Genomic DNA, 27,559 nt, shown 5'->3' with positions numbered 1-27,559 from the left:
TATAAAATTATACACATTAAATTTTGTACAACAAATATGAACAAGTTCCCGCATATATTTCATCATTCTGGAAATTATTCATATTTTATTATTTTACACTTCATTAAAGATTAAATTGAATAATTATAAAAAAAAAATTTATTCATATTATATTAATAAATTATTTTTTATTTAAAAATTTTTTTTCCAATTGGACAATTTTCGATTCATCATCATCCTTTCGAGAACGTTTGAAATCACTTTTGCCCTTTTACCAGAGGCAGTACAAACTCTGGTACTAATAAAGTGATGCCAGCTAGTGCATAACACCTAATGTAGGTCAGACGAATTGAATTTACAGAAGTTACTGCAGTTCAGTTTGTAACACTTGTAGATACATATATATATATATATATATATATATATATATATATATATAGTTGAAAGTTAGAGATTATATTGCAAATAAGAGAAAAATCGAAATTGGAAAATAAAATCTGTGCTAAATTTTTTATACAATGAAAAAAATAATTATTTATTTCAAATAATCTATTACTTGACTATTATCAAATAAATATTTCCTTGTGACAAACAATTTTTTATTTGAATCAAACTGTATTTAAATCAAATCAATAATTTCTATGTTTAAAACAAATAAAATTAAACTTATTTAAATTAAATTGATTTAAAATTTAATTTAATTCAAATTAAAATTATCTGGTTCAAGGAAATATTTATTTAATATAATCGATTATTTGAATCAAATAATTTTTTTTCAGTGTAATAATATAAAGTTAGTAGGATAATTTTTCAAGTTTTCAGTAAAAAAATTTTTAAAATCAAAAATCGTGTTTCTTTCAAAGACAAAGTTGTCACAAAATATATTGCTGCAGGGTTAAAATTTCTTGCAAATATTTTTGATTCAGCCAAACAATTTTTTAGAGTAGTTTTTTCTCTTTTTGTTTTTAAAGAGTATGATTATTTTATTGTCAGCCGTGGAAAATATTTAAAAGATAAACAGGGTATTTATTAATTTTGTATATAATCACAATATCTTTATATAGAACGCTCTTTGATACAAGTTGAGAGAGAGATAGAGAGACCGTAAATAGACGAAAGAGCAATATTTTTAATATTTGATTTTTCCATTAAAGACACCCCCATATATATGTATACACGTTGCGCATATTCATCTGAAAAAACCTCTTTCGTTGTGCTAAAATGCATTCGCGTTTAGAGATTTTCCCTCATCCTTAAATATAATATTGTTTATATGAAATATGCATACACTGAAAACAAATTTTATTTTATTCAAATAATAATAATCGGTTATTACTTCACTTTTATCAAATAAATATTTCCCAAGTAGAAATGTGCCACTGGCATAGTACTGACCCAACACTGCCAGTCAGTAAAACGGTACTGACTGCCGTACTGGGCCAGTAGTGGACCAACCCTGGCTGGTAACGCTGTCCAGTACTGATTTTGTCCCGCTCACCAGTACTAACGTAGTACTAGAATAATACTGGCATAATACTGGCAAAGTACTCATCCGGACTTAAAATCTCACTTTTTTACAAAATGCTAAAACACGCTTTCCAATGCAAATTTCATCCTTATTAACTTATTACTCCCATTTTTACCACGAACAGGTAATGTGAAGCCAATAATAGTTAATGTTATTTAGAATATATAAAATATTATTAACAATAAATAATTAAAATAATAATTATCATTTATATTAATTAAATTATTTTATTTTTAATAAATTATTTTACAAAAAATAATTTGTGTTGTAAATTTTTTTATTTTTTTAAATTCATAATATTTAATTTTTTTTACTTTGCACTTATACTTAATTTAATAATTATTTAATAATTGATATTGCACATGAACAAATATTGTACTTATAACACTTAAAACTAAGAACGAAAAATCTCGCACGCATGGGGGATCGAACCCTAAACCCTTAGAACGCAAGTCAGATACGCATACCACACAGCCGCGCTGGCTTGAAGTGCTGACTTGAAGTAGTTCACCTAATACAAAAGTTTTGATTTCAAAGTTTGTATTATCTATTGATCACGAAAATAAAATGAATTTATTCTTAAATTTTTTAAACTCATAAAAATTTTTCAATTTTTACAAAGATTTAATGAAATAAAACTGGATATCAATTTCAGTTAAATATTTTTAATAAATTATTTTTACCGTAAATAATATTAAAACAGACAAAAATGATTGATGAATTACATAATTAAAAATAAGTTAATAAAAGACGACTGTAAAATATGAATGGTGAAAAATTTTTTAAATTTAATATTTAATTATTAATAATATTTAAAAATTACAGTGAAAAAATTACATTTGCTTTATTTTTAAAACTATTAGAAAAAAATTCTCAACTTATTGTTATTGTATGCATGATAAATAACTTAATGCACATATTTCAATGAGTACTAAAATAACTAAAAAAACATAAATATATTTTATATAGGTATATAATAATACATTACAATTACATCCAAAATTTTGAGGGAAAGTATTCGAAAGAAATTAATATACATTTTTTTAAATAAAAAATCATCGTTTTCTACCTATTGAAATAATTTAAAGATTTTTTCATTTAATGTTTTTTATCACCGACATAGTACTGATTCGGTGTGAATGACAGTGTACTGACAGTACTGGTTTTAATATTTTTTTTACCTCCGACATGGTACTGATTCGGTGTATTAGTCTGTACACTGCCAGTACTGAAAGTCAATACCGACAGCCAGTATTGGATCAGTACCATGCCGGTGTTTAATTACGGCGAGCTACGGATATTTCTACTTGGGTTATTTCTATTAAATAATTATTATTTTATTTGTTTTAAAATACAGAAATTATTGGTTCAAATACAATTATTTGGTTAAAGTAAATATTTTTTTGATAAATGTATATAAGAAATTTACTGCGTCAGCAAATTTTGCTCATTATTATTCATATTTATATTATATATATATTATAATTATATAGGGTCAGTTGGGGTAAATGAGGACAAGAAGTTTTGGAGCTTAATTTACAGTTTTAAAATGAAGTTCAACGTCAATATTTTAACCTCAGATCACCTGCAAGAGGTTTTGAGTATTGCCAAGCTTTTATCTTGACAATATTGGCAGCAAGATAAAAAAAGTTATCGTTCAATGCATAAAAACTTGAAAATTAAAGTCAAACTGTTTCAGTATTTTGTCGAGCATTTCAAAGAAAACAGACTTAAAAATCATACCAAATTTTTTTCTTATTCCTTATGATTCCCATAACAGAAATTCACTTGAATTTTTGATTTTTGTTAATTTGGTTAATAATGACAAGCTGTCCCCATTTACCCTCAGTTTTCAAATTTTTGGGGTAAATAGGAACAGTTTGTCATTATTAACCAAATTAACAAAAATCAAAAATTCAAGTAAATTTCTGTTATGGGAATCATAAGGAATAAGAAAAAAATTGGTATAATTTTTAAGTCTGTTTTTTCAAATGCGAGACAAAATACTGAAATACCCCAAATTTTATAAAATTTTCTAAATTTTGGGGTAAATGGGGACAGTCAGTTTCATGCGTTTAAAGCTTATCTAAATTTTTTTCTGCTGCATAAAATTAATCCTGGGAACGTAAATAACAACTTAAAAAAAAACCCGCAAATATTACCTTTTAAAGGAAGAAACTTACGTAATTTGTGAAAAATAGCGATTTTGTCCCCATTTTTCTCAACTGACCCTACCTATATTATTTATTTATTTATTATAATTATATATTATAAGAATTTCATTAGTTATAATTATTTTTTAGAAAAATTTTTATTTTTCAAATTGGCATTTATAATAGATTGTCTTTTTAAAAAAATTTTTATATTGCAGAAATTTTTACCGAATTCAAAATTTTTATCAAAGGACAATTCGTATAAAGAAAAATTTTGGCAATTGAAGTTTGGGTGAAATAAGAATTTTGGCATTTAAAAATTCGACTCAGCCAAAATTTTGTCAAATGAGAATTCTATTAAATTGAAATGTGGTTAAATTGTAATAATAGAAATTATATTAAATGAAAATTTTGTTTAAGTAAAAAATCTGTTTTACAAAAGTTCGATTAAATTAAAATTCTTTAATTATAAATTTAGTTAAATAAAAAATCTTTAAATATGAAAATTTAATTCAATATCAATTCTACTTTATAAAATTCGGTATTATAATCGAGTTTATTAATTTTTACACCGTATAGAAATTCCAACAAATACAATGTAAAAAATATTCATACTCCCTAAATTAAGAAAAAATTATTTTGAAATAAAATAAACCTTCTTTTACTTATTATTTGTTTTTTTCAGGTTTGGCACTACTGAGATTTGAACGGTGGGAAATCACCATTTTTATGTCCAAATGGAACAATATTTAATCAAGTTGCACTAACATGTGATTGGTGGTTTAATATAAAATGTGAGTCAACAACACAACTCTATGTATATTAAATGAAGGACTTTATAAATATATTTTACCAATAATGCCAAAATTTCCCGAGGATTTCACTGGACCGGAAGTTGATAGATATTTAGAGGAGAAATTCAAAGAAATTGTAACAAAATTACAGTAAGGTAACTAATTATTTGAAACGGATAAATTTTTTTCATTTTTTTTTTTTCATCCAGAGAAGATATATATTTGTCTCAAAACTAATTAAATTTTTTCAGTTGCAAATAAATTTGATTTGGTTTAAATAAAAATTTTATTTACGCGCTAAATAATTTTTTGTTTGAAATAAATAAAAAGTTATTAGGCCCTGAGACATATTTGTAATTGTGGTAAATAAATATTATATTTTATTATCCGTTACTTGACTATTATCAAATAAATATTTACTTCAAGCAAATAATTTTTGAAATCAAATAATTGAATTAAATAAACTATTTAAACCAATAATTTCTGTATTTGAAACATTTAAGGGAAAGGACCGGTGAAATTTCAACTTATCAAAATTGATGTTGTTAAGGGGTGTCAATTTTTTTTTCTGTCATTATTTGGGATCCAAAAAGTATTGTGAATTATGAAAATTAAAAAATAAATTTTTTGACCATTTTAGAAATTTTATTTTTTGAAAATATTAAAATTTTTTAAAATCCATTAGATAGAATCATAAAAAAAGTGTACAAAAAAATTGCCGATAAAAAATAATCAATATTATGCAAGAAGTTGAATCTTTAAGGAATAATTAATAAAATTTAAAACAGGCATAATTATGGTTTTGTTTAGGGGTAATAATTTTTTTAGAACCTGAAATCATACTTTACTATGAAAAATGAAAAAATGTAATTTTTAACAATTTTACAATTCGTTTTTATTTTCCACAATTTTTATATTTTGAAAAAATTGAATTTTTCAAAATCCATACGATTGATTGTTCAGAACCATGAAAAAAGCGTAGAAAAAATCTGAAATGAAAAATTAATTAAATTAATTTTAAAAGGTTGAAATTTTAGCGGTACCTCCCCTTAATTTACTCAAATAATAATTATTTAATACAAATAAATATTTAATAGTCAAGAAACCGATTATTAAAATGAAATAAATATTTTTCCAGTGTTGATATTTTTATTGAGCAAAAAAACTCGAATTTACCATAACTGGATATTGATTGAAAAAATAAATGTTTTATAACTTTTGCTATGTCGCCAACATTATGTCTAAAATTCAGAATTTTGTTCTGTACTTAAATACTTGTAAAAGAGTAGATCCAGAGTCTTAAAAGGCTTCCATTGTGAAGAATTAAAGCAGGAATAAAAAAAAAAAACAGTAAAGTATAAATGGAGTAAAAAAATATATACAGTAATATAAAATATATAGAAAAAGGATTTTAAAAAAGAGAGAAGAAGGTGAATGAAGAATCCGCTACTTTTGCCCATTGTGGTCTTGATTCTCTTTCCTAAGAAGATTGCACAGCGAATCTGGGAGCAGCCGATGAAGCCCGGGCAGGAAGTAATAGCAAAGTGATGCAAGGGGGGAATTTTTATGGTTAAATCGATGTTGCACTTGGCGTCAGTACGAGTAAGAGTGAGACAGAATGTTGAAGTGGTAGAAGGGTTGGGGGATGAGTTAGTGTTAGAGAGAAAGAGAGATATATTGATAAAGAAGGAAGAATGCAAAAGGGCGTTTAGAATCTCTCTGTGTTATATAGGTGGGGATAGGATCCGGGCTTTGCGCTCTACACGCGACCTTGAATACTTCCTAGCTGTTAGCCTAGACCTTGGCTCCGTTGAGCTCAACTTCAACTTTTGCCTTAAGTCCACTGGCGAACTGGTCGCTTGGGCGGGATTATAACGGGCCTCACAAACCGCACCTAGACCTAGATCAGCATAACTTTGCACCATGTATATTTCCACCATCCAATAGACGAAGGAAATTTTACAATTGACAAGAGAGATATTTAAAGAAACTTCAAATTCAAAATAATCAATCGATTAGATAATATAATTAAGAATTAGTTTTTTAAAATAATTATATATTATTAATATAATCCATTTTTCAAATTATTACATTCAAAAATATTTATCTCAAAATATTAAACCCTGTTGTAATTCTATAAATTATGAATATAAATTCAAAATTACATTTATTTCTAAAATATATTTTAACTTTTACAGGGTTGTCACGGGTCACGGAAATCAGGGAATTTTATTAAAAGTACTGCGGCAAAGTATCGAATTTCTAAAAACAGGCAAGATTTTTTTGATTTATTTTATAAAATTATGTTGTTTTTCTTTTTTTTGACCAAATACGATTTTTTTCATTATAAAATATGGTTTCTTCAAAATTCAAAGAATTTAAACCTAAAAGGTTTTTCTAAATTAATGATTTTTAATATCATTAATCAAGTTTTTCGAAAAACAATTATTTAAAAAAATTTTTAATTAAAAATTAACTAAAATTCAATGACTTTTAAAAAATCTTAACTGTCAGATTCCAAAATTCAATTATTTTAAACAATATTCAAAAAAATTAATTACTTCTTGAAATTCGTTGATAATTTTGAACAAAATAAATTTACAAAAATTGTAATCAACTAAATCTTCAAAATTTAATATTCTTTTTAATTTCAACTATACCTCTTCCAAAATTTAATTATTTCGAAAATTCTTACATTTAATTAAATTAATTACTATATTATTAACATTAATAATAAAGTTTTTCAAACATTCAATTACTTTAAATAATATTCAATTAAATATTTTCTAAAAAAAATGCATTACTTTTTGAAATTCGTAGACATTGTTTAACATAATAAATTTACAAAAATTTTAATAAAAAAATCTCAAAATGCAATTATTTCTAAAAGTCTAAAATTTTTAGCAAAATTAATTATTTTCAATGATTTTAATCAAGTTTTTCAAAAGTTCAATTACTTTTAATAATATTTAATTAAATATTTTCCAAAAATTAATTAGATTTTGAAAATCGTAGATAATTTTAAACCAAAAAAAATTTTCAAGAAAAAAAAAACCTCTAAATTCAATTATTTTTAAAAATCTTAACTGTAACTCATCAAAAATTCAATTATTTCTAAAATTCTTGTAATTAGTTCATTACAATTAATTATTTTATCAATTATTCTTCTTAACTATAATCAAGTTTTTCAAAAATTAAATTATTTAAAACAGTTTTCAATTAAAAATTATCTATAATTTAATTCCTTTTTGAAAGATGTAAATAATTTTGAATACAAATTTAGAAAAAATTTAAATTTATAATCTCTAGAAATTCAATTATTTTTGAAAATCTTAAATTTAAAAATGAAAATCTTAAATTTAAAAAATTCAATTATTTTTAAAACATTTTCACAAAATTAATTTTGTTTAATAATATTTTAATAAAGTTCTTTAAAAACTGAATTATTTAATGGATTAAAATTGTTGCTTCTAAAAATTAGTGTTTTAATTTTTTATAATTAAAAACTTCTTGAAATTTTCTCATTAGGATTAGGGAAAAAATTCCGGAAATCAGGAAAAAACAAAGTCAAATTTTTGTGGCAATCCTGCTTTTAAAGATTTATTTTTATGTACGATTTTTTGTTATAGACTTTTTAAAGATGTAAGAATTCCATAAATTAACTTATGTTATGTAGGTAAACTCAATATTACTTAGTTTATAATATATATATATATATATATATATATACGTCAATGGCATTTTATTAGTTGGGATAACTATTTTATTACCTGAAGCTAATATTGTATATATTCAAATTTCATAGAGTATTTTCACGTGGAATTTCTCGCGGAATTTAAACGTAAGATTCCTTCAAACTTTTATTTATCTTCATTTTCTTAACTTAGTTTTTTTTATATAAAATTTGTAGGTACGAAAATTGATGCAATTAAAAAATATTTACTATTTTTTTTAGATTAAGAATAAAATGCATTTTTTTTAAATAAATAAGAGCGAAAAAATTTATCAAAAATTTATAAAAGGAAAAATTATATTATATCATCAGTATTCATATAAGAAAGAAAATGTTAAGTGTATTAAAGTAGAAATTTTAATTTTGCATAATGAAAAAAAAAATAAAAAAATTGGGCTACGATTAAAAAAAATTGCATTGCTGTAAACGCACTAATTACGAAATTCCAGGAAGAATTAAATTAGGTACAATATCCACCGCTGCTTTGTTAAATGAATGTTTGAATCTTTACCTCTCTGACCTCACCATAATGACTCAATTTCAGTGATAGTATTGATCTTTGGAATTGTTGTGGTAAATTCCAGTATAAAACCTTTGATGATTTCTAAGAGTTATTTTGATAATTTAGTTATAACTCCTGGAATTCTAAAAATTCTATGAATTTCAAAAAATTATATATAATTATATACATTCATTTAATAAATATATTAATATATAAATTATTTTTTGCGATATTAAAATTAGACGAAATTCGTATCAAAATTACAGTTAATTGCTGAGTTAAAAATAAAATAAAATAGAATTTCTGTAATTTTTACATTTTTTTCAAGTAAATCTAATGTCAATTTTATCAGTATAAAATATTTGAAATATTCATCTCTCTTTCATGAGAGATTAAAAGGATATATTAAAAAAATAAAAAATAAAAATAATAATAATAATATAATATATAATAAAAATTATAATATGATAATAAATAATAGTAAATTATATTACACAATTTATAAAAATTTTCACAAATAAGAACAATGTGCATATTTTAAATATCTTTCGAGAATTAATTTTCTTTGTATACCGTGGTATCATTTCCTCTGTTTCAATTATTTAATACATTAATAATTTGTTTCTATTTTATATTAACTTACCAGATATAAAAAAATTGGTCCTAATGTTTAGAAATATTTCTATAATTTATAAAACGTGCAAAAGTATACGCATTCTTTCAAAATAAGTTTAAAAATGAAAGTTTATTTTAGTTTAAAAAAAAAAAATTCATACCTGAATTACCGGAAATCCAAATGGATCACGTGGTGTTTGAAATTTAATTTCTTCCAAAATAAGGATGAAAATACAAATTCATTAATATTGTTGAACGCATCGTTGTTTAAGAATATTTATTAAATAATTTTAAAACCACTATTTCATACAACTTTCTATAAAATATTAACAAGTTTACTGATTATTATTTAATATTTAATTAATTTATTCTATTAAATCAAACTAGTCAATTCTTGTATTTCCAACACGTGGTGAGCTCTCCATTTCAGGAACGTGCATTTATAAAATTTATCGAATAGAATTTTAAATATTTATTCAATTTATTTTACTTGAAATATTCTAAAATAATATTTTAATTTTACATAAAAATAATATTTAATTAAAAATTGTAATTTATTTATTAAAATTTTATTTCAAAATAGTTAAATAATCTTTTTGATAAAATTCAATGTTTTATGTTTATATGTGGGGTTTTTGATTGCAGTGATTGCAGTTAATACGCTACTGAGCCGACATTTTTGATTTAGTTGTTCGACCAATGAGAAGTCAGAACACTTACAGTGGGAAATGCGCAGAAGCTCCTCTGTTCTTCACATCATTACCATTTATCGTGTTAATCTGTTGTGTATACAGTAATTCAAGAAAAGTGTTTAATTCTTTAATTTAGTGGATGAATTTTCATAAAAAAGAAAAAGTATGAGCGGGCAACGGTACGAGAAAGCTGAGAAGCAAATTGTCTTCTCATATCACGACATAAAGTCCAAGAATTTTCCATGTGTCCAGTGCAAGCGTCAATTCTTTATCAAAGGTATGTAAAATTCTTTGTTCTTTTCCACATGTATTTAAATCAGTAATTATTACACATTATCAATCATTTTTTGCATGTTCTTGTTAATTGTATATTTTAAATCGCATTCACTATCTCTCTTCAATGTATTTTTTTCAAAACTGGAAGTATAACCTCAAAAATTTTTCTCGCTTATTTGTTATAAATTTTTGCCGGCTTTTCTTTATTGTGAAATTAAATCTTCTATATATGATAAAATAAGAATGTAATATGATAGAATATTATAATTAGTATCTATTTTGGGATTCTTGGTAAAATATATTTTCATTTGTCTTTCTGCGCGACAAAATATATCGCCGGTAATTTATCAAAATTTTCTTACAAGTATTTATTCTGTGTACATGATTTTTCATTTATCGGTATTTTTTGTCAAAATAAATATAAATAGTAAATAATTGTGTTTTTTAAACCATTCTTCAGAATTTTTTACCGGCTTTATGTTATTTGAACCGTACAGAATGTAACAAAATATCGTTGCAATGCGATACTGTATTTTAATTAGTGCTTATTTAAATTTCCAAACAGAATGTATTTCTCATGGTGTTTTTTTCAGCTGTAAATTATTGTTATTTTGTTATTAGTAATTTTTACATATTTATTCAAAAAATTATTTATTTAAGAAAATCTAAAAAAAATTTCTTTTTTTTTATTTACAGAGAATAATTTTTCTAAAAAGGACTCACATGTTCCTTTACTGTTACCATGTGGACACACAATTTGCGATTATTGTCATCATGCAAATTATAATTTGAGTTGTAATGCTTGTGAACAACCACAATTAAAAAGTGATAATAATGAAAAACCTAAACTTCCTATTGATGTTTACACACTTGGAGTTGTTACTTTGTCACATAATCGTCCTGTCAACTTAGCTGATCCTGATTTAAAGTTTTATCAGACAACAAGCTCAAAAATTCGTCAGTCACTTTCTCAAGGTTAGCAGTTTATTAATTAATAATTTTAATAATTTTTTGATAAAATTTAAAAATATTCTCCAAAAAAAAAATAATTAATTTTCAATTTTTCTCAGTTATGTTAAATAATTTATTTTAAATATAAAATCTTATTTTTGTAAATAAAAATAACAAAAAAAAAAGTAATCGAAATTTTTTATTTTTCCAGATCGCTGTAGTGAATGCATGAATAGAGCTGTATCAAAATGTGTGGAATGCAATGTTTTATTATGCAATTCTTGCCATGCAAAGGTAAATAATATTTTAAAATATATGTACTCTAAAAATTTTTAAAGTATAATATTAATATAAATTATTATAAATATAATATTGTACAGAATTTATAATAAAAAAAATAAAAAAATTATTTTGCAGCTTCATGGACGAGCATTGGAAAACCACCGTAAAGTGATGATCTCTAATTCACAAAGCGCTGCTGATGTATCTTCGTACACTAAATGTGCAACTCATAATCAAAAGCCTTTTTCATTTTATTGTCAAGTGTGTGATGTAGTCGTTTGCTCTGATTGTTTACTTGAATTACACAATGGACATACAGTCGAGTCACTTTCATCAAGGGTAAGATTTTTGAAAAATTCAAGAAAATTTATTTTTAATTTTACCAATTTTTTTTCATGTTAAATAAAATCGATTTTACATTATTACAGAACGAGAACCTAAAGGAGAAGTTTCACAGTGCCTACCAGAACATCGCAGAGACGCTTCAACGAGTTCATCAGACACAAAAGGTAAGATTTTTACTATTTTTTTAATACTAATTTTAAGTTTTAAAATTTTCAATTTGCGATGCAAATATTTAGAATTTTTTTTTTCTAAAAGAGAAAGAAATATTACAAAGGAATAAATAAGTTTATTCAACAGTATTATAAAAAAAAAATTACAGAAATATTAAGTTACATTCTCATAGAACAAGACAATCTTGTTCAGTCACATTAATAAATTTTAATTCGAAATTATTTTTTCTTAAATATCACGTACAAAATTGAGAAATGGAAATTATTTTTTCGTTTAAATTTTAATTTACTCTGAACCACCATTATCGAATTTTTAGAATTTCACTTGCTTCAAAAAGTATTGCTACAAACGACAAATAAATTGCAGTCTTGTATAAATAACGCGTATATTGTCTAAAATAATATGACTAGAACTCCAGATAAACCAGTGTGGCAATCTTCTTTATTATACACTAAAATTTTTTTTTTTAATTTTACTTAAAAATTTTACGTTTTTTGCGGTAAAAATTTTATTTAATTAATTTTTTAACAATAGAAAAATTTTAATTCTAAAGTTAAAAATTTTTTCTATTTAAATTTAAATTTTTGTCATTTTTTTTCCACAAAATTATAAAATATTTTAGTAAAATTATTTATTTCAGTGTATAATTTGTTATAGTAATTTTTAAAAATTTGAAATTCTTGCCTGTAGTAAACAGTAATGGCAGCTATTTTTATCTATAAAAAAAATTGTCATAAAACAAAAAATTGATTTAAAAAAAGAGGCACATTATTCAGTATTATTTTCCGTCAACATTTCACTTTTTATTTTTTCTTCTGTCTTATCTTTTTCTTCTTGTTGTTTCTTCAATTTTTTTTCCAGTAATTTTGCTTCAATTTCTTTGAATTTCTCCTCTAAATATCTATCAACTTCCGGTCCAGTGAAATCCTCGGGAAATTTTGGCATTATTGGTAAAATATATTTATAAAGTCGTTCATTTAATACATAAAGTTGTGTTGTTGATTCACATTTTACATTAAACCACCAATCACATGTTAGTGCAACTTGATTAAATATTGTTCCATTTGGACATAAAAATGATGATTTCCCACCGTTCAAATCGCAGTAGTGCCAAACCTGAAAAAAACAAATAATAAGTAAAAGAAGGTTTATTTTATATCAAAATAATTTTTTATTTGGAATGGAATTTATTTTGTATTTAATTTTTATATTTAAGAATTTTTATTTAACTGAATTCATAAATTAAAGGAATTTTCATTTAGTCGAACTTTTGTAAAACAAATTTTCTACTTGAACGAATTTTCATTTAATATAATTTCTATTAACCAGAATTTATATTCTGCATAATTTCCCTAATACCGAATTTTTAATTAACATAATTTTTATTTAGCAAAATATTCACTTAACAAATTTTTGATTTAACTGAATTTACATTTAAAAGAATTTTTTAAATAGAACTTTTATTTAACTGAATTTCCACTTAAAACAAATTCAATTTAACCAAATTTGCATTTAACAAAATTTTCATTTTGACAAAATTTTGACTGAGTCGAATTTTTAAATACCAGAATTCACCGAAACTGCATTTACCAAAATTTTTTTTTGTACGAATTCTTATTTGATAGAAATTTTAAAAGCGTCTTATTTTCATGTGACCGAAATTGCGAATGTCCGAACAAATATCCGACAGAAAAGTTGTTGCGGGAATTTTAAAATTAATCAATAACAATTTTCTTAATTATTTCTGATTTGTTAATTTTAAAATTTGCGTCAAAACTTTTTTGCATTTGGTCAGTCATTTGTAATTTCGATTAAATAAAAATTCGTTGATTTGATAATTTTCTCAAATAAAAATTCGTACAAATAAAGCTTTCAAAAAATAAAATTTCGATGTAATGGAAATTCTGCTATTTGAAAATTTTGACTGTAAATAGAAATTATATCAAAAGAAAATTCTGCTAAATAATAATTCGTTTAAACAAAAAATTTCTTTATTGAAAATTTTGTTAAATGAGGCACATAATTATCCCATAAAAATCATAATTTTGAATTTTCATTTTAAATAATTCTATTAGATAATAATTATTTTTTAGACAAATTATCATTTAAAAGAATTGTTTTTTAAAACAAATTTTTATTTTGCAGAATTTTTAGTTACTAAATTTTTATTTCACAGAATTTCTCTTTACACAACTTTTTATTTAAAAGAATTCTAATTTAATCGAATTTTAATTTATCAGAATTTACATTTAATAGAATTTAAAATGCTTTGAATTTTTAGATGCTAGAATTTCCAATTCACCGAAATTTAATTTGTCCAAATTTTTATTTGTACGAATTGTTATTTGATAGAATTCTTAAACCGCCTAATTTTTATTTATCCGTAATCGATAAAGGGCCAAACAAATAATCGACAGAAAGTTTTCGGCGCTATTTTTAAAATTTACCAATCACGTTTTTTTTGATTATTTTGATTGGTCAATTTTAAAAATCGTGCCGAAATTCTTCTGTCGATTATTTTTTTTTTGCCCTTTATCGATAAATAAAAATTAGGCATTTTAAGAATTCTATTAATTAACAATTTGTACAAGTAAAAATTCGTACAAATGAAGATTCGTCGAATTAGAAATTTTTACATTTAAAAATTCAAATCACTTCAAATTCTGTTGAGTGAGAATTATGATGAATTGAAATTTGTTTAAATTAGAATTCTTATGAATAAAAAGTTGGATAAAATGATATTTTAGTGAAATAAAAATTCTGCTAAATAAAAGTTCGATACCTAAAAATTTTGTAAAGTAAAAATTCGTTTAAAAACAAATTCTGTTAAATGTTAATTCGAAAAATGATAATATTCGTCTAAAAAATATGAGCCAAAAGTTTTGAACGTTCAAATGAACAAAAATTTTTTTTTGTAACTTCTTTAAATACGAATTTTATTACAAAATATTGTTTTAAATATCTAAAAAGAAGTTATTAATTTAATATTTGTTTAATTTACTGTTTTCTTTTACATTTACATTATAATTTTTAATAATTCATAGATTAAAAAAAATATTTTGTTCATTTGAACGTTCAAAACTTTTGCCTCATTAAAAAATAATTATATCTAATAAAATTATTTAAATTGAAAATTTTGATTCTTTTTATGGAATAATCATTCGCCCCGGTTAAATGAAGTTTTGTCAAATAGATTCAGTTAATTAACTATTTTGCTAAATGAAAAATAGATAAAAAAAATAATTATGTTAAGTTAAAACTTTTTTTGTTATAAAAATTTTGCAAAATAAAAATTCTGATAAATATGAATTCAGGTAAATAAACATTCTTAAATATGAAAATTTAATTTAATATAAATTCTACTTTATAAAATTTGGTAACATAGAAATTTGAGGTTATTAATTTCGTCACCATTTAAATTCCAACAAATGTAAAGTTGGGAATATTTATGCGTCCCCTTAATTTTTTTTGGAATTCAATTAATTTGGAATTTAATTCAATTTAATTTTTAGAATTAAATAATTTTATTAAGAGACAGTAATTTAAATAGTAATTTTTTTTAGTATTTTTGGATTTAAGGAAAAGCAGGATGTCTAACGGTCAGGGAAAGTCAGGGAATTTTGTTGGTCAGGGAAAAGTCAGGGAATTTTTTTCTCAATCCTTGTTAGACATCCTGGAAAAGGCAAAATTTAAATAAACTTTTATTTTTGTAATTGTAATCAATTGTTAGGTTAATTTTTAAGAATTTATTTTGAATAAAAAGTTACCTGACATCTTGTCGCGGGGTCCCCAAAGAAACCTTTGTATCTCTGTTGTTTGCAATTAAAATTCGTGGGTGGAATGGTCGAATAAGCTGGATAATCCACATGTGGTTTTCCTCTTGTAGCTCCGTACTTTAAGGACGGTGGTATATTTTGCGTATCTTTAGGCACATTAGGTACGGGATAATTATTCGTTGGTTTCTCAGTACTAATTGGATACTTAAATCTATCATTTTCCAAAGTATTCACCGAATGTAAATTAAATGATTGATTTTCAGTGTCATTTTCATTTGATTGTGAATAAATTTCTTTGTATTGATTATTAATTTCCAAATCTTTTGGTACATAATATTGAATTATCTTTTGATTTTTTGGTTTGGATTTAAAATTCATCAGTGGGTGTAACGGTTCAGTTATTTTATCAGGAAATATTTCTTGAGGTCTATCAATGACGTTTGGTGTAACATAATAATTAGTTTCCAACACTTGAGGTCTTGTCAAGTCTTCATTGAAGCCATAATCAGGTGGCTTGGATTTCAGCTTAACTGGGTTTGGAATTTGAGATTGTTGGCTTCTTCTTGCATTATGTAGAATGTTGAGAATTTCGACAAGTGTTCTTATACTACTGTCGATATTATCCTTGTTGAGCATTTCAGGCAATTGATTACTTAACTGTAAAGTTTTCACAATATGATCAAGTTCTGAGACAGGAACTTTGAAATCGTTGGGTCTTGATATTGGAGGTTTGAAAATTTGTATTTTATCAGTATAGCGAAAAGATTCAAATGGTTGTTCATAATCATATTGTTTACCATGAGTTTCATAATCGAGATAATAATCGTCAACCGTTGAGGGAATTGTTTTAATTACATTAAGGGGAAGATAATTTCTTTCGGGTGGATTTTGTAATTTTTTTGGTGTTTCTGTTGTAAGAAGAATTTTATTTTCAGGAACGATATTTTCTACTGTAGGTCTGGAATAAACTGGCCTTGCATTTTGGTAGGTAAATGAAGAGTAATCCTTTTGGTTTAGTTTCATCCCATAACGTATGGGAGTGAAATAGGCGTTGTTTGGACCAAGTTCTTTAGGATCGTATTGTACAGAAGGTGAAAATTTTTGTCTTGCAAAGAAATTTCTTTCTCGTGAATTTAAATTTTGTCGAATTTGTGATTTTCGAGGGATATTTCTTTCTCGATTTTTTTCATATTTAGTAGATCTTGGTGATTGATTTTCAACATTATTACCGACTAAATAATAGGTCATGTAGGGTACAAGTCTTCGATGGCGTTCTTTAAATCCAGTGAAATTTAAATTGGATGGAAAATTTTCATTTTTTAGTTTTAATGTGTTGTTTTTTTCCAATGATCCTTGAATAATTGATCCTGAAACAAAGAGAAGGAAATTATTATTTTTTTTTATTAAAAAAAAAAAAGGGAAAAGTACTGTTATCCAGAAGGCTTTAACAGCTCTTTTCGGAGAAAATGAAATTAGAATAAAAAATATGGGAGAGTATATAAATTTTTCGCGGCGGATATGTAAAGGATATAAAAGTGTGAGGACGAACTTGTTGAAAATTCGTACAAGCACAAGCGTGTAGTGAGTATATTAAAAACATCTCATCCCCTTGGATCTCTCAATTTTTCCTCTATCCGTGGGATTCTCTGCCCGCTGGCTCGTCACATCGTCACCACAGATATATGTGTATGTATACACAGGACTATCCGTTTATATTCGAGATATAAACTCGCTTCACTAGGCTTGCCATGAATTTTTATAAACCGATTATTTAACGCGTTGTAACAAAGTGTATTCGCGCACGTTCTCGACCCAAAACATCAAAGGGATATTTCATTGTTCATTACATACACAAGCTAGTCCGGAAATCCAATTCGATTCTGCATGAAATGAGACTTGAAACTCCAGAGCGCTTCGCTTTATTAAATGCTTTGCCAGCGATGGGAGAGAAGCATGATTGAAAAATCCACAAAACATTTTGTACGAGAAGATTCACAAAGAACGTCTTATCTCTCTTTCTCTCTCTCTCTCTCTGTTAGTGTTAGGTTATATCTCTTTGGGCTAGATAAATTTTGTCTTTTTAGTAAGTTAATGTCGTTACTTGAATTCTGGAGGAGGTCGACGTAAACGTTTAATCGTGCATCCATCATAGTTTCAACTCAATTCCTCTTTATCTCTCGTTTGCTACGCTTGATTATCCTAATGGGAAATCTCCAACATTATATTAAATGCAACCGTCCTTCTCCATTCTCTCGTTGGGACTGTGTTTTGAAACCATGTTGGAAATCCTCTTGTCGGACATAAAACGAAGCCTTGTTGTACGTAATAAAGTGAAGGAAATGTCTTTATCTTGCACCAACGACATAAATATACCACTTTCCCAACCCACTCTGTACTGATAAGAAAAGAGGGAGAATGAAAGAGCTGTAAAAATTTCATTTTTAAATACCTTTTTTATCATAAAAAAATTTTTTAATTTCGATTTTAAAAAAAATTTTATTTTCTGAAACGAATCTTTTTTTATAGTGTATACGCAGAGTTAGAAATAAATTATTATTCTCCTGTCAGAGATTGCCACTCGTCCAGATTACTTTCGGTTTCCGTCGTTTTCTATACTTGTACGTTGTCATAAATTTCTTGCAAAATATTACACTCGACACTCCTGTGTGTACCTATGTCGTTGCGCTTTCTAATACGTCACTCTGAATCAAATGTATCAATGTTACTTCATTTACTTCTCTTTTTTTTTCTATTTCCTTCTATTTTTTTACACAGAAAAAACCTGTACTCAAAGTGAGAACGAATTTCATACTGAAATTGATATATATCAAAAATGAAATTGGTTGTCTCATTTCGAGTTCCCTTACTAACTTCGATACCCAACTCAAAATGAGTTGCAACAAAAATGAATCAAAGTTTTTTCGTTGAAATATCTAAATTCTAATTTGCAAATAGTTTTAAAGTTAATTTCAAATAGATTTTTTATTTGAGGAAAATTTTAGGGTCATTATGTGTTCTATTCATACATTCTATAAATATCCTTAGGATCTTTCAATAGACTTGTGCACACAGTTGCATTACCAGAGAGATGAAAATTTGAGCATACATTCTAAGTGAATTCATTGCAGTGAACATCTCTGTGAAATTAACAAATATAATTATGTATTCCTGCATTCGACGCGCGGTTACAATTTACTGAAATTTTCCAGCAAAATATATGTATATATATATATATATATATATATATATTTGTATATATATTCTGATGCAGACTGAATCAACTTGATTTAACTGCCATTAAATCAATTTGACTAGATAATTATTTCGACCAATATCGTTACACATTATTATCCGAATTATAAATGTTTGTAGTTTGTAAATTGGGGTTAATTGATTACACGAAAGAAAATTAAATTTATTATATGCAATCCATTTAGGAAGTATAGTGGTTTTGATGAGAGAGATAGCTAATGAGTTCCATACACGCGTGTAATCATGCAAAATAGAAATGATTTTCTCTTTGTTTTAAATTGAAATTTATATTTAATTTTGGTTATAATAAGATTGAAAAGATTTAATGCAAAACAATGAGAATATTTGAATGTACGCTTATCTTAACTTGAAAAGGTTACTGGCAGACGTGCACAACCAAGTTTGGTGATATTTGGTCGACAAACATGAGTCAGCTATAGAATATGAGACAAAAGATAGGTTGCGAGGACTATTATAATTGACGAGTTATCGTCGTAACGTTGTTAGAGGTGCAATTCATTCAACAGTGCACCGGTCGTATACAGGAATAATATTGCGACCCCTCTATTTCAACTTCTAATTAAACATTAAATGTTACTGCTTGTGTCTTTCGACAGAATGGGACAAATATATTCGAAAATTAAAGGAAAACTTTACTTATATAAAAATAATAAAAATTTTACTTTAATTTTCATTGGAATTTTTTTCGCATTGTTTTAAGCGGTTATTTTGGTGTGAGTGTATTTTTATTCTATTAACGGATATATTTTATGAATTTATTGTATATGCCGCTAAACTGCAAAACAGGAAAATATTGGCGAGATTTCCACACGGGAAGTTTCCATTAATTAAACTTGAATTGATATTTGGCTAATAACATACAAAATATTTTACTAGAAATTTAATCAATGCACCGGGGAGAAAATCCCATGTTTTCTTTTGGCTTATAATAATTATATCGAATCCACCAAATTCAATTCCAATTTTCAGGACTTAACTGCGCTTTTAATTATATACGTATACACAGGTTATTATTATTATTATTATTATATATACGTGGTCCTGAACATAATATTAAAACAGGGAAACTGGTTCGGTTTATGTGGTAATATTCTACTTAATGTGTTATACTCTCGTTTATTTCTCTGACTCGAATATATAACTTATTTTAACCATAAATGATGTGTAACCAAATCAGGTGTAAAAAATTTGTAACTTAAATCTGAGTATTGAAATTTTAGAAACTTACGTAAATTTGAGGTTTGCTTATACAGGCCTCGGATTTTTTTTAGTATGCAAAAATTTTTTTTTCAAAATTTAATAACAACAAATTTTTAACTAAAATTCTTTGCTAAATTAATTATTTTCAATAATTTCAATAAAATTCTTCAAAAATTCAATTAGGTATCTGAAAATATTTTTCAATTAAATATTTTGAAAAATTTAATAATTGTTTAAAATTTTTAAAACAATAATTTCAGCATAAAAAAATTACCAAAAATTTCAATTCAAAATCACGTGAAATTCAATTATTTTCAAAAATCGAAACTTAATAATTAATAACAATTTCAACCAATAATTTTCATCAAGTTCTTCAAAAAAATCAATTATTTATAATATTTTTTCTTTAAAAATTCTGTAAAATTTAATTATTCGGAGAAATTAAAATAATCTTTATGAATTAAAATATTCAAATATTTCAATTTGTAAATCTTTTAAAATCAATTAGTTTTATAAAATTCAATTTAAAAACCTTTTAAATGTTAATTACTGCTAAAATTTTCTACACCCAGAGAAAAGATTCCTTTGATTTAAAGAAACCAATTTCTTTGACTTGTTTTCTTTCATTAAAAATAAAATTTTCTTTGAAACAAAAAAAGATTCATAGTTTCAAGGAAATTTTCGTTGAATGAAAGAAATTCTAACATTGATATACAATAAAGTAAGAGTCAGAGAAACATTTATTTGAATTAAATAAAAAATTTCTTTAAAAGGAAGATAATTTTTTTAATCAAATATAATTTGTTTAAAACAAAAAAAAAAATTTTTTATATCAAAGAAAAATTTGACAAAAAAATTGATTTCTTTCAATTAATGAAATCTTTTTTCTGTGTGTATATTAAATTTTCTGAAATTTAATTATTCTTAAAAAATTTACTTTTACCTTTTCCAAAATTCATTTATTTAAAAAAAAGTAATCGCAAATAAATTGTTAAATTATTGTTACCCAATAATTTTTAACAAATTCTTCAAATATTGAATTATTTAAAACATTTTTAATTAAAATTAGTTTTCGAAAACTAAAAATCTTTTGAAATTCAATTATTTCTAAAAATTTTAATTATATAGGGTCAGTTGGGGTAGATGGGGACAAGAGGTTTTGGAGCTTAATTTACAGTTTTAAAATGAAGTTCAACGTCAATATGTTAACCTCAGATCACCTGCAAGAGGTTTTGAGTATTGCCAAGCTTTTATCTTGACAATTGGCAGCAAGATAAAAAAAAGTTATCGTTCAATGCATAAAAACTTGAAAATTAAAGTCAAACTGTTTCAGTATTTTGTCGAGCATTTCAAAGAAAACAGACTTAAAAATAATACCAAATTTTTTTCTTATTCCTTATGATTCCCATAACAGAAATTCACTTGAATTTTTGATTTTTGTTAATTTGGTTAATAATGACAAACTGTTCCTATTTACCCCAAAAATTTGAAAACTCAGGGTAAATGGGGACAGCTTGTCATTATTAACCAAATTAACAAAAATAAAAAATTCAAGTGAATTTCTGTTATGGGAGTCATAAGGAATTTTTTTTCAAGTTTTTTCATCCCTTAATACAGTAATATACTTAAGGAAACTTTTTTCTTAAAACTTTCTTAGAAACTATGCTGTCCCCATTTACCCTGAATTTTATGAAATTTTCTAAATTTTGGGGTAAATGGGGACAGTCAATTTCATGCGTTTAAAGCTTATATAAATTTTTTTCTGATGCATAAAATTAATCCTGAGAATGTAAATAACAACTTAAAAAAATAAACCCGCAAATATTACGTTTTAAAGGACGAAACTTACGTAATTTGTCAAAAATAGCAATTTTGTCCCCATTTACCCCAACTGACTCTATATCTCTTTTAAAATATTTCTGACTGTATTAAAATCTTGAAAATTTGTTTTAGTTCGATTCGAAATTTTATTTAAATTATATTTAAAAAAATATTTGACACTAATTTTCTTGATATTTTTGTAGAATTATTCTTATTAAGGAATTAATTTATTATCTAATAACAATAGTTATTTGAAATAAAATATTAATTAACTAATCAAAATTATTAGAAATTAAAAAATTAAAACGAATTTTTTGCGCCTTAAAGTCGATCCGAGGCCTTACATTAAAAATTAGCGATTTTGTGAAAATAATCGATAAACCTTATCAGTGATTGTATAGTAAAATGTTAAATTGATACTTTTCTATTGAAACTCGAAATCTTTCTCATCTCCCTTTACACTTCTTTGTTATTCTTACAACCAAGAGGGTGGTACGCTTGTCGAATTTTAAGTCGTCTTTTCTTATCTTAAATTGCGTGATTCTCTGTACATTGCACGTGATTTGAACATTTACTTTATATGTCTTTATAGAAAACTCTTTAGCTTTGTGAAAATAATGTCGTTTTTTTTAAACGATAAAGGACAAAAAAGCGCATAATATTGATACATTTTTATTTTTCATCAAAAAATGAGAGAATTTATTGCTCCAATTTTTTTAACATTGTTGTTTTTTTTTTATTTCAGTCACAAAATCCAAATGCATAAATTAACATAAATTTTTCGCATATATAGGAATTCTTCGTTTTAATAATTAAATCAGTTTTAAAATACCTGCAGCTATAATAGTGACAAAAAAAAATTTTTTTTTCGTTGATAATAATCGTATATTATCATCAAATTATTGATATATTCTTTATTTATTATTTAGTCCTATTTAAATTAGTTTTAGTGATTTGGGTCTTCTTGGAAATTAAAATAGAGCATATATGGCTTTTTTTTTTCTCAGTCGCTCGTAATTGGATCTAATTTATTGTGACTGGCAGGGATATTTATACACTTTTAAAATTATTATTCTCAAATGTCAAGACCAATTTTAACATAAAAATTTATTTATTTGATCAAATAATATTTTTCTCGGCGCAAATTTTTTTTTCATTTTAATAATGTGATTTGCACGTAAATGACAGATTTCAAAAATTAATCTTTCAGAGAAGATAAAATTAAGCTTTTTAAATAATTACGAATATGTGACTGTATTTTAGGAGTATATTTTCGGTATAATTAAAATTACTTTAATATTAGAAACATTTCTCTACGCGCTTTAATATACGAGGTTAACAATCTGGTTTTTTTTTTGTTTTACTTCTTTTACGGATATGTTTTTTAAATTCAAAAGCAGAATACGTTACCTTGCGTAGCACTTTCTTTTTTTTGTGTACACAAGAAACAATTTAATTTCTACGTTTGTACTTAGCAGAAGCGGCGTTCGAAAACAGAAATCCGACGTTCTGGAAACGATAGAAGAGCAACGTGCCTCGGGGTTTAGTATGTTTTTTACACACTTGTAGTCAACTCCACTATTTTTGTGAAAGTATTTTTTTCTCTTTTACAAATTTTTATATATATTTAATAATATTTTTAAAATTTATTATTATATATATATACATATATATTTATATCAACAAATGTAGATATACTGGGAATTAATCGTATAATATTTTCAGTCGAATGATTGCTTCCCCTCATATTTTGCAAATCAACAGCTAATTATGGTAAATTAATTCCTCCCGTTGGCGCTTGCAATAATTGAAATTACATATAAAATCAAAGGCTTAAAAATGATATATATATATGTGTTTTTAGTACCAAATTGGAGTTTGACATATTTTCAAAAATAATTTCTCATTCTCTTCTAAATATATTATATTGATTGAATAATATTTTATGCGAAATATTTGGTAACAGAATTCGTGAATTGATTTTTTTTTCTTGTCGTTTTCCATTTTATTTCGTTTGAATAGAGAGAAGACGTGTGGTTAGGCAAAGCCGTACTTTCGAAGAATTTACTTGGTGGTTTTATTTTGTTTTATTTTTTATATAAAGTGGTGAAAGAGATTGATGAAAAAGGTGCAATCTGGTGTCGCAGTAGTTACGCGCGTTTGTAAATTCGAGACTTATTTAAATTTTACGCGTTCCCGACGAAGGTAAACAAATTAACGCTATACTCGGGATTCTCTCTGCTAGGTGTGAATTTAGTAACTACAATTTTCATTTATAGTTTATGCTTGACCTGTCCCAGTGCGTCAACTCTATATAATAGAAGTATAATTTAATTAAATGCAGATATATAAATAATTATAATAAAAAAAAAGAAATATATAAAATTTGAAGAAATATTTTCAAAAATTTTATTTTTCAAATTAAAATATTCTTGATGTTTCTAAATTGTTTCTATAGAACTTGAAAATAAAAGTCAATATTTTTTTTTTTTTTTGAATAGAATTTTTTTTTATGCATCACAAACAAACTAGTTTTATGTGATATGAATATACAATACAATATACAGATCATTGTTTTCTTTTTCCCACCTACAGTTTGATTTCGCACGATTGTACCAGTAGACAATACTTTTCGATTAAACAACGATAGAATCCTATGGCAACACAAATTAATACGTGTTCGTCCGACTTTGGTTTCTCTGTGAGATTCATTTTGCAAGACAATCATTTTTATTCTTATAAAGATAGATTAATAGCATATCTATTTTAACAATTAATTTCTCTTGGAATCAAAATAAAACATTTTTATTATATATACATATATACATTTTTTTATAGAGATATTAGATGTTTTGAGGCGTATGAATTCCCTATAAAAATTATTAATTTTCATTTTATAAAATTTTATTAGATATAATTTATTTTTTAGACGAATTATAATTTAACGGAATTTTTTTTTTTAGACAAATTTTTATTTGGTAAAATTTTTAGATATCGAATTTTAATTTGACGGTTTTTATTTTACAGGATTTCTCTTTATCCAAATTTTTAATCAAAAAATCTGAATTAAATCCAATATTAATTTAGCTGAATTTTCATTCAACAGAATTTTAACAGATTCGAATTTTTTAACGACATAATTTTTAATTCACCGAATTTTGATTTGTCAGAATTTTTATTTGCACGAATTTTAATTTGACAGAATTCTAAAGACCACGAATTTTCATTTGTCCAAAATGTCAAATCTCCAAACGAAAAGAATCAATAAAAAGATTTCGGCATAATTTTTAAAATTGACCAATCAAAAATTATGAAGAAAATCGTTATTGGTAAATTTTTGAAACAGCGCCGAAATCTTTCTGTCGATTATGTTTTTTTGAAGATTTGAAATCGTTAAAAACCCTTAAAATTTTATTAAATTAGAATTCTGATAAATTAAAATTTGTTTAATTTAGAATTCTTTTAAATAAAAATTTAGTACCTAAAAATTTTATAAAGTGAAAATTTGTTTAAAAAGAATTCTGTCAAATGATAATTTATCTAAAAAAATTATAACTAATAAAATATTTAGTTAAAGATTTTTATGAGAAATTCATGCGCCCGTTTTTTTTGTGTGTAATTTTCTTTGTCTCCCTTTCATTCAGAACTCTGTAAAATCACTTTTATTGAATAAAAAAAATTTCTAGGGCGTTACTTTCCGTGGAATCTTTCTACATGGGCGTAGCACGTTCCTTTTTTTTCTCCGTCTTATTTGCCAAGCATTGAAGTAATCGAATAATTAGCCTAATTATTTCTCACTTTCTATTCTCGACACTTTCTTTTTAGTTAAACAATTATTCTTCTTTAAAAAAATGATCATTTCATCATTCTAATTTTTGTGTGTCAATTCGATTATAACTACGTGTGTTAAAAAATATTAAAACTTGTAAGTTGTTTTGGATATAGATTTATTTAAATATTGCTTCGTAAAAACAAAATTATAAAAGTAGAGTTTTAGATAAGGGAATTTCATACCAAATTAATAATAAAAAAAGTTAGTCGAAAATTTTTAATATTTTATTTTTTTATTAGCATTGCACTTCTATATTTCCTAATACTCAACGGAGGTTGATTGGTTGATAGTGACATTTAACGCCTGTCATGTCTATTATTTATGTTGGCACACGTGTAGTAGTCGTTTCCGATAGGAACGGAGTATAATCTATGTGCCGAGGAAAATAGAAAGTGCGAGAACGCACGTATACTCCTTGTCAGATCCTGGCGTTAAGTGTCCGTTCACAATAGCAAGCTTTTACATCTCGTTTACAGATAACATCCGACATTCACTATTTTGCAAATTTTCCTTTTTTTCCATTTCAAGTATTTGTCAAAAATTTATCTAGAAATTAAAATACTGAAACAAAAATTGCAATTACTCTAAATTGTTTGAAAATAAGTTTTTTTTTTTTTTTTTTTTTTTTGATCAGTAGTTATAATCGATTTTTGATACACAATATGAAAATTGGAAAATCTCGTAAACATGCAATAAGGAGTCTATGTATGTAAGTGTGTACTGGGTTTCTTGTATCTCGCTACGAGTACTTACGCTCGAATGAGCGTTTCCACTTGGCAGGAGGCAGAGAACCTCGTTCAAGTTGAAATTACAAACGCGACAACCGGTTGCCTTTCCTCGATTTTATGTGCAAGTTGTATACTTGTATATTAGGAAGGAAGTAAGGTACTAAAGGACTCCTTTTGCCGTCTCCTTTTTCGAATCCACACCAAGTAGTAGTTCCTTCTCTTCGTTCTTCCTTCTTCTTCTGCTTCTTCCAGATACATCACGAACGCGAGCAAAATTTTCGTCCTACATCTTCGCATCGAGTAAGCGAGGCGTAAGGACAAATGGCTCGAATCCATTAACTTACGGTAAATTTAGAAGTTCTTCATGATTTTACAGTGTTTCTTTCTTCTCTTTCACTAACCATTTTCCATATTGAAACAACTTTTCGTCCCCTCGAAAGACATTATTGTTGACTAAAATTGAAGATGAAACATAAATGCTGCATCTAATAATATCACTAAGAAAAGTATTTGAGAAACTTTGAGCATAGAAGCATAAATGTTTTGTAATTTTTAAATTTTTATTAAAAAATATTAATTACAGGGTGTCTAACAATTAGAAAAACTCTTCAGGTTAGGGAAAAAGTCATAGAATTCATTTTTAGGATGGAAAAGTTATGGAATTTCATTAAATTTCTATAATTTTGAAAGTCTTACGAAAAATTAGGTCTGAAATAGCGCCATTTTAATTTCTGCTCTAGTTTTTCGTAAAAATATAGCAAAAATGCTGCCATTATAATTTCTGTTTTAGTTTTTAGTAAAACTAGGGCAGAAATTAAAATGGCGGCGTTATTGCTCTATTCATCCGTAAAAATCTGTCAGAAATTAAGATGGCGCTGTTTTGCTCTATTTTTCCATAAAACTAGGGC

General features: G+C 25.2%; 2 protein-coding genes and 1 long non-coding RNA gene across 5 annotated transcripts in view; 2 read left to right on the top strand and 1 right to left on the bottom strand.

The window, feature by feature from the left end:
* LOC127288094 (uncharacterized) overlaps nucleotides 1–6,731 on the top strand; it is a 29,389-nt gene extending 22,658 nt beyond the window's left edge. For all 3 annotated transcript variants that reach the window (XR_007843983.1, XR_007843984.1, XR_007843985.1), the window contains exons 3-4: nucleotides 4,346–4,609; nucleotides 6,653–6,731. This is a non-coding gene — a long non-coding RNA (uncharacterized LOC127288094). The remainder of the gene's footprint in view (nucleotides 1–4,345; nucleotides 4,610–6,652) is intronic.
* Nucleotides 6,732–10,024: 3,293 nt separating this feature from the next.
* The window catches only part of LOC127288084 (RING finger protein 17), a 223,278-nt gene continuing 205,743 nt past the window's right edge, over nucleotides 10,025–27,559 (top strand). Inside the window, exons 1-5 of the mRNA XM_051315320.1 lie at nucleotides 10,025–10,273; nucleotides 10,969–11,247; nucleotides 11,435–11,517; nucleotides 11,641–11,844; nucleotides 11,934–12,014. Of these exons, the coding sequence (XP_051171277.1) occupies nucleotides 10,162–10,273; nucleotides 10,969–11,247; nucleotides 11,435–11,517; nucleotides 11,641–11,844; nucleotides 11,934–12,014 (759 nt within the window). The 5' untranslated portion in view covers nucleotides 10,025–10,161. The remainder of the gene's footprint in view (nucleotides 10,274–10,968; nucleotides 11,248–11,434; nucleotides 11,518–11,640; nucleotides 11,845–11,933; nucleotides 12,015–27,559) is intronic.
* The window catches only part of LOC127288086 (uncharacterized), a 31,862-nt gene continuing 16,419 nt past the window's right edge, over nucleotides 12,117–27,559 (bottom strand). Inside the window, exons 2-3 of the mRNA XM_051315323.1 lie at nucleotides 15,789–17,164; nucleotides 12,117–13,137 (exon numbers count right to left, since the gene is read on the bottom strand). Coding sequence (XP_051171280.1) covers nucleotides 12,790–13,137; nucleotides 15,789–17,164 — 1,724 coding nt within the window. The 3' untranslated portion in view covers nucleotides 12,117–12,789. The remainder of the gene's footprint in view (nucleotides 13,138–15,788; nucleotides 17,165–27,559) is intronic.

Source organism: Leptopilina boulardi, unplaced genomic scaffold, assembly GCF_019393585.1.
Source record: "Leptopilina boulardi isolate dan_hultmark-lab unplaced genomic scaffold, ZJU_Lbou_2.1 LbouV2_38, whole genome shotgun sequence".
NCBI classification, from domain to species: domain Eukaryota; kingdom Metazoa; phylum Arthropoda; class Insecta; order Hymenoptera; family Figitidae; genus Leptopilina; species Leptopilina boulardi.
The sequence above is the reverse complement of the archived record's forward strand: the minus strand, read 5'-3'. Positions and strand labels throughout refer to the sequence as shown.